Raw genomic sequence first — 8,162 nt, 5'->3', positions numbered from 1 at the left:
AGGGAGGGAATGGTTTCTTAATAGGTGTTGTACACACCCCTTCATTTCAGATATGATGAGAAGAATAAGCAGTTTGCAATATTAGTCATCCAGCTGAGTAACCTCTCTGCTCTGTTACTACAACAAGACCAGAAAGTGTGAGTATTGAGCCCTGTGTTTATGTGTCACCCTGTCACCTGCTGTGCTTCTCCCTAGGAAAGATCTTTAGCTCCATCTTGCTCCAAGCTCCAATTCCAAATACCACCATGGGTATTTCTTGCTAGTGTGCATGGTGGTGCTGCCTGGGCACACACAGGCACAATGGCAAGCTTACCAGCTTTGGAGAATGACACTGTAGGTAGCTTTCCCACTTCCTGGTACAGCCTGGATGCCCACCACACACTGCTCTAGGAATGCTGGGTAAGCTAGTCTTTCGTGGAAATCTCCTGGACTGTGACCTTATGACAACAGCCAGGTCCCTGTTGTCCTCTCTATAGGCAAAAATGACTCTCTGGTTGTCTAGCCAACACTGGAAGAATGTGTCTGGGTATTACCTGGAGATCACTAGGATGGCAAGCCCTGTCTGCATGCATCCCTGCTATAGCCTGGGCTTATGTTATACTGTGTTCATCTACCCTTACATCTACCATAAGGCCTGGCAAGCTATAGCAGTTGCTGTGTTCAACCAGTGTCCTGGGGTAAGATGTAGGGAGAGCAGAGATGGCTGACAAAGCCAAGGGAGACCAGACTGGAGCTTACATTATCTCTTGTGTCGTCTGCCACCTCAAACAAAGCTGGGACCAGAAATGCCCAGTTTCTCCTAGGTCCTTGTGCAGGACCATCTGTGCCCAGAAGCACAAGGTCTGGATACGAAGACAAATACATTTGTAGTTTTATTAGAATTGTTGGTAAAGTATTTGTTACAGAAGTATGAGGGCCAGAGTTTCATCCCTAGGACCCCCCCCCCAAAAAAAAAGCAGCAGGGTGTGGTAGTGCACAGTTGTAATCTGCGCACTGGGCGTCATGGATAGGCAGATCCCTGGGGCTTACGAGCCAACCAGACTAGCCTAATTAGAAAGTTCCAAGCCAATGAGAGATCCATCTTAAAAGAAAAACAAACAAACAAAAATCAAGATAGACAGCCTGTGAGGACTGACATACAGGGTTGACCTATGACCTCCACTTGCATGTATATACAAAACAGAATTGTCAAGTTTCTGCCTGCAAGGGGATTAGCGCCATTTGCCTTCAGTGCATGAGTGCCCCCATTTTCCATCATGGCTCAGTGCTAATGAACTGCTGCCTATCCATGTGTGCAACCAGCTAGCCTCAGCCTCCACAAGTTTTGAGTCTCTAAGAATCTGGAGACCCAGCTAGGCGTACTGGCACATGCCTTTCATTTCAACTCTCAGGAGGCAGAGACAAGCAGATCTCTGTGAGTTCGAGCCCAGCCTGGTATACATAGTAAGTTTCATGACAGCCAGGGCTATAGAGTGAGATCATGTCTCGAAAAAAAATAAAATAACAGCAAAGAATTCAGAGACCCATGGCAGGAAGAGCAGTTGGTACCCTAGAGCCTTGCTGCATCCCCATAAGGCACTCTGCACTCTCTCCTTTCTAGCTGTCTCCCTGGGGATCTCTGTAATACGTCAGCCCTTGATAGCTGACGCAGCTCTCTGGGCTGACACAGCTCTCTGGTGGTTCTGTCTCCTCCAGGAACATCCGTGTAGCCATCCTGCCTTGCTCTGAAAGCAGCACTTGCTTGTTCAGAACCCGGCCTCTGGACTCTGCAGATACCCTCGTGTTCAATGAGGCATTCTGGGTGTCCATGTCCTACCCAGCCCTTCACCAGAAGACCTTACGTGTTGATGTCTGCACCACTGACAGGAGCCATACAGAGGAGTGCCTGGTGAGGGCCGAGTCTGTCTCTTGTCTGTCTTTCCACCTGGTCTTCAGTCCTTAAGGCATGAGGGTGATACAGATAGCAGTATGTGTCATGTGCGTTCTGGATTTCAGGCAGAGATACCCCCACAGAGAAGAGTGATCTGAGACTTGTGTGTGGGAGCCCCTCCTGTCAGAGAAGCAGTAGATCTGAAAGGACCTGGAAGTGCATGCCATCTGCCTCAGCTTCTTTAGAGATCAGAGAAGAGTCACAGAGTAGTAAGAACAGCATGGGTTCAAACCTCACCTTTACCTCTCGGAGTCTAGCTGAGTGGTCATGGGCAAGTTCCTTAACGCCTCTGCTTTCCGATGTCTTTGTCTACAATCCCTTCCTGGTGCCCACTGGTGAGTGCTGTGAGGCTTAAGAGTGTCCACAAAACATCCACCAGAATTGCCTGGTTATCAATAATCAGGACCTCTTATGCTCCCCTGGCTTCCTCTTCTTTTGCACTGACCAGAGCCAGGATGAAGGAGAGTCAGTAGCCCTGAGAGCCTTGCACTTCAATGCAGGCAGTGCAACATTGTTCATCTTTGAGTTACCCCTCCCCAGGGGCTTCTGGGATATAAAACTTTTGTTCTGAGCTGAACAAAATGAAAGGCTTTCTTAACTCTGATGCCGTTTCAGAATGTTTCAATGGTAGCTCCAGTGTCTTTGAAGCAACGTGGGCTTTAGAGTTAAAAGAGAGCTCTTCTCACCCTGGTCTCTCCTGAGAGCCTATTCGGCGCCAGTGCCTGTGCTGGGCACTGGCGATCCGGTGAGAGAGCCCCTCAGACAAGGAGCCAGCATTGTCAGGTAACACGCAGACTGTGATATGGGCTGTATTAGAAATGGCTGGGTTTAAGCAACAAGAAAATGTGTAGCTCATGTTGAGGATAGAGGCTAGCGATTGGTCGATGGTACTAAGCCTTCTACCTGTATCCATGTCTGGAAGCTGAAAGGGTAACCATGGCAGTGGCTGACTCTCCTGCAGGCTGGTCTTTCTCCTGGTGGCAGCCATGAGCCTTTGCTCAGATTCAGAGACTCCTGACTGTCCAGCCTCACCTTTGTCTGCTTGTGATGGAGAAATCCTTTCTTCTGGGGCATTCCAAGACCGCATCCTTGGGTTTTAAGGACAAATCACCAGGCTAGCCCCACCCAGCCCTGCCACCTGAGAGTCTTCAATGCCCAGTCTCATTTCCCAAGTCTGTAATATGCAGTTCTTGTTGCTGACCGTTCCATCTGAGCTTCTGTCTGATGAAGCATCAGGTGCTACGCCCCCCCCCCCCGGTCGCATTTTGCATACCACGGACACAGGACAGCAGAGCATCCACATAGGCTAAGTGCTCAACAGACGAGAGCATCAGTCACTTTTCTGTCAGCCATGGCAGAAGTCCTGCCTCTTCTGATGATGTTACCATGGACACAAATGCAACAGTAAATGTCAGTTGGGTGACATTTTCTGACGGACACTAAATTAGGTCCCTGACAAGCATTCTCTCTGTTGATTTCACTCATCTTTAAAAAGGTACTTTGTACCAGTGGGAAACTGAGTCACAGAGATGAAAGCTCTGGCTTTGGGTCACACAGTAACGCAGGGGCATGACTGCATTTGGACCCCTTGTCTGCAGGGCATACATCCGAGCCCCTCAGTGTCCTTTCTTTGCTAACTCGATGCTCCTTGGAGGCTACAAATGGTGACAAAGGGGTTTTGGGAAACACGGTGGACATTGAAGAAAAAACCGCCGCCAGACCCAGACTCCTCCAGTGAAGCTTTCCTCAGCCCTGGGAATTCCAGAATGAGAAGAGACTAAATCCTGTTTTTCTTCTCCTAAGTGGGTGCCTTTTATTCTTTCTTCCTAATTGAGATCTGGCCATTGCTGGTTGCCATAGCAACAGCCAAAGCGCTCATCTTACAGTGGCTTGTTGCTATCCATGACCAATGGGAAACCTCCTCGCCTGCCTCTGTTGGGAATGTGAAGCATAGGTTTGGGTGGCTGGAAGAGAGGCAGTGAGGCATGAGGGGGAAAGGGCTCTTTTGCTCCCACTTGCTCTGAGTCTCCCTGCCTTGCTGGGGCTGTGGAATCCCCAGTGTGTTTTAAGCTATTTAATCAGTCATACCATTAACAAGCAGTATCTGTGTGTTACCGTTGAGCCAAGAGCCCCTTGTTTAAAACCGCAGCGCAGCCCCAGGAAGAAGTCTCCAGTGATCTTCCTTTTGGAGAGTGAACGCGGCCCCAAAAGGCTAAGTTACCTGCCCAGTTCATCCAGTGAACTGACCAACTCGGATTTCAACACATTCACTCTCCTTACATAGTCCCATTGAAACTTCGGTTCCAGGTGACCAAAGGCTCTCACCTCCCCTGACCTCAGGGGTTAGGGGAACACATGGCCTTCCTTCTCTAAGATAGTCAGCAGCAATTCTACCACCTGTGTTAGGGGCGTGTCACACTACTTCCTCCCAGCCACTAAGTTAAGGCCAGTGTCACACAGCTCAGGCCCTGCTGGGCAGACCCCACCACCGGCTCTTACAACAGCTCCCTCGTTCCTCTCTTGCTTGGTGTCACTAACTTGGCAAAGCTCCAGCCCTGCCAATGTGAACCCCACCCCTACCTGTGCAACTGGACAGGAAAGACACCTAAGCAATGCTGTGTGGTATCCTTTGAGAGAGACCACTCCTCACTGGTATCCCACAAACCCTGGACACCCCTCACTCTCACGCTCTGTCTCCTGGGACCATGTGCTCTCCTGTTCACACACTCCAGCACTGATAGGCTGTTGAGTCAATCCTGTAGGTTGAATCCATGAATGAGTAAACGCTCCCAAAATGCTGCTTGTTCAAGAAGTGCTATTCATACCTGTGAGCCGGTGCCAGCAGGCAGTGTATCTTGTTGTCATTAATAATAATCTGACGAAGGTGTCATGCTTGCAAACTGTCCTCATGATCCCTCCCCGGCTTGTACCTCAAATGTGGCCTGTCATGTTCTGAACTGCAGTATCCAGTATGTTTGTGTGTGTCTCCCCAGGAAACTGTCATCCCTTGGGAGTGAAGGGGTGGGAACCATGTTCTAGATGTTTCTCCTGCTGCAGGGAATACTTGTTGAATGAATAAAGAAGTAATATACATATTCTTGTATATACTTAATTTATTCTGGTGCCTGGAGCATGCCAGCCATTTAATTCCTGAAGTGGCAATACCCCACTACCCGCCCCCCAAGCCCTGCATATAGCAGCCATTGGCGAGGAAGCTAGTGTCAAAACAGTAAAGTGTCAGGACCTGCTGACTTCCTCTCCCTGCTCCACACTGTTCTCCCAGAAACTGCTTTAATCAACCAGACTCTGCTGTCTGCACACTGATCTCTAGCTCCTGTTTTAGGCTGGATACCCCTAGCAGAAACACTTGACCAGAACTGGTTCCGATTTCAGGGAAGTTGTTTGGCTGTTTGGGGTTTCTTAATTTTTTTTGTCTTGTTTTATTTTACTGGCTTTAGGATATTTGCATATATAATGAGATATTGTTAGAGCTGGAATTCAAGTCTAAATAGGAAATGTATTTGTTTCAGATATACCTTGTATCCCTAGCCTGAAGGTAATTATAGAATATTTTAAGTAACTTTGTGCAAGTGAAGGTGTGACATGGCCTTTTTTTTACTCGTGTCCATCTGTTAACGCTCTAACAGTCTTGGGGTTTGGAGCAGTTTAGAGTCAGGTTGGCATTAGAGATGTCTATCCTGAAGAAGGAGAAGTCAGAAGACAGGCTCTTGGGTGGGCTCATGTTGCTTCTATATGTGAACCATAATCCTAGCACAATCAGAAGGTGTGGCCGGGAGAATTTGTTCAAGGCCAGTCTCAACTGCATAGCAACTTCTTGTAGTAGTACAAAGAAAGCCAAAACGAAGGCTCCCATTTATGGGTCATTTTGAACCATCAACGGGAGCGATGCCTACATGTGTGATTCCCAAGCCCCAGAGTAAATACATCCATATTTTTGCTAGGTATTGGCAAGTTCCTTCCATAATGAATGTAAAAGCAACCTCTCTTGTATTCGCTTGTTCAATGGTGTGCACCTTGGGACTCTTAGCTGCTAGAAAGTGCAACTCTATAGGGGCCCTCATGGCCCTTAGTTCCCAGCCCAGAACCTAACCCAGATTAGCACCGGAGAAGTATCAATAAGCAAATATCAACAAGCCACGTGTGAGCCTGGTAGCACACATCCATAACCCCAGCATAGGGAGGTAGACAAAAGGGGCAGAAGTTAAACATCATCTTCAACTACCCAGGCCAGCCATGACTACATGAAGATCTGTGTTAGAAGACACCAGATCTATGTATTCATAGTCACTGAATATGGTAGTATAATGGCTGTTAAATTAGCACTCAGGAGACTGCCTGCAGGACAGGGTGGGTGATGTAGTGAATTCAGAGCTAGCCTGGGCTAGACTGCAAAGTTATCTTTAAAAGGGAAAGGAATGGGGTGTATAAATGGGTTAGGTGACATTCACCTAGTCCCAACTCCTTGAATGGCTTAAGTTCACCAGCCTGGGCAACCTAGTGAGACCCCACTAGGAAGCTCCGCCTCTGTCTCATGGAGACCGCTGTCATTGCCATCATTAGCTGACATACTCTCTCTGTTTGCCACAAACAGGGAGGTGCCCAGATCAGCCTGGCCGAGGTCTGCCGGTCAGGGGAGAGGTCAACGCGCTGGTACAACCTCCTGAGCTACAAATACTTGAAGAAGCAGTGCAGGGAGCCCCAGTCAGCAGAAGCTCCAGAGTCTGACCACATGGTGAGTATGCTGAATAAGTTGATTGCCCTGGGGGAGGGGACATTCTCACCCCCAAACCTGCTGCATCAGAAGCAACTGGAACCAAGCTTACAGTGCCAGAGGAGGAAAAGGGTAAAAGGAAACGAGAGCAGGTGGGAAGAGAGGGCCATGCAGGAATGGTCTTTGCTAAGTGGCCATGGCCCTAATAGATTTTCATTTCCCTCTTCCATATTCTATTGTACTTTATATTGCTTCTCTGATTTAAAAGAAAAAAACTTGAAGTTTTTACAAAGTGATGTAGAGGGTTTCAGGGGATGGAGCCAACCTAACACATGTGAGAACCTGGATTTAAAAAAAAAAAAAAGTTCAGAAGGAAGGAGAAAGCTGGGAGATAGAACACAATACTTTCTTGAGACCCTGAATTAGAAGTTGTTCAGAACTTGGCTCTTTTGGGCGAGGTGACAGATGGGCAGAGCATGTCACCTCTCTAAGCCTCTGAGCCTTCCCCCGCCCCAATGTCTAATAAGGAGTTTGATAAGGTTTTGGGGAAGCTTTGAAGAAATTGATACAGCGAGTGTTTGTTGCAAGTTGTAAATGGCAACTTGAAGATGTTTTGAGTTATTTGAAAATGTTTTCCATGCTTTGATTTGAAAGTATGCGCCTGTAATCCAGCAGAAGGAAAAGTAGGCAGAAGCAGAAGGATCACTGGAAGTTTGAGGCCAGCCTGGTCTAAAAGGAAGTTCCAGGACAATCAGAGAAAGAGGTTTGGTTTGGTTTTTAAACCAAAACCAAAGAGACAAGCATCTGATAAGCTGCCTGTAGCTCATGGCTTGTGTTCCCTCTGCAAAGCATGGCAGATATGTGGTCCAGTAAGCTGCTCTGTATAAGCAAACCACCTATTGTGGTCCTTGGTTAATTTTAGATCTTTCTTCCCTTCCCAAAAGAACTTGTCAGGAGTTTTGGGGTGGGGCTGGGATTGGGGGTGGTGCAGAACTGAGGATTATGGCAGATCAATCATGTGATAGGAAAGCCACAGCTTCTGGCTTTGCTTGGATGTCAGCTGCTGTCTACTGAATACCATCTGCCAGTTTGTAATCATCAGTTTGTCTCTATAACCTTTCCTAGTGCTTATTGGAAGAAAATGAGGGTCAGAGAGATTCAGTCATCCTCTCAGGCCACAGTCTTCCTCAGTAATGACCCCACTTGGTTCCTTCTGGAAGCCCTCTATGTATGCAGCCCCCACCCCCACCACACCACACCCCTGCACGCTTGCCTTTGTGTCTCTGTTACCAGACACATAATGCTTGCCTCTCCCTTGATCCGTATGTCCTTGATGTTTCCTGTGACATGAGGCCTCTCAAAGACAACTCTCTGATCTCCTCCAGTCACAACTATAATGCTGTCCCCTCACTGTTAAACTAACTCTGCCAGGCAGGTCCAGAGAGAGAGAGAGAGAGAGAGAGAGAGAGAGAGAGAGAGAGAGAGAGAGAGAGAGAGAGA

At 47.9% G+C, this 8,162-nt stretch overlaps 1 protein-coding gene across 1 annotated transcript in view; it reads left to right on the top strand.

Annotated features, from left to right (window-relative positions):
• The window catches only part of Wwc1 (WW and C2 domain containing 1), a 146,856-nt gene that overhangs the window by 117,875 nt on the left and 20,819 nt on the right, over positions 1-8,162 (top strand). Inside the window, exons 14-16 of the mRNA XM_028756466.1 lie at positions 51-137; positions 1,696-1,888; positions 6,543-6,683. Of these exons, the coding sequence (XP_028612299.1) occupies positions 51-137; positions 1,696-1,888; positions 6,543-6,683 (421 nt within the window). The remainder of the gene's footprint in view (positions 1-50; positions 138-1,695; positions 1,889-6,542; positions 6,684-8,162) is intronic.

Source organism: Grammomys surdaster, unplaced genomic scaffold (assembly GCF_004785775.1).
Source record: "Grammomys surdaster isolate TR1022 unplaced genomic scaffold, NIH_TR_1.0 126121, whole genome shotgun sequence".
NCBI classification, from domain to species: domain Eukaryota; kingdom Metazoa; phylum Chordata; class Mammalia; order Rodentia; family Muridae; genus Grammomys; species Grammomys surdaster.
Note: the sequence above shows the minus strand (reverse complement) of the source record. Positions and strands in the feature narration are given on the sequence as shown.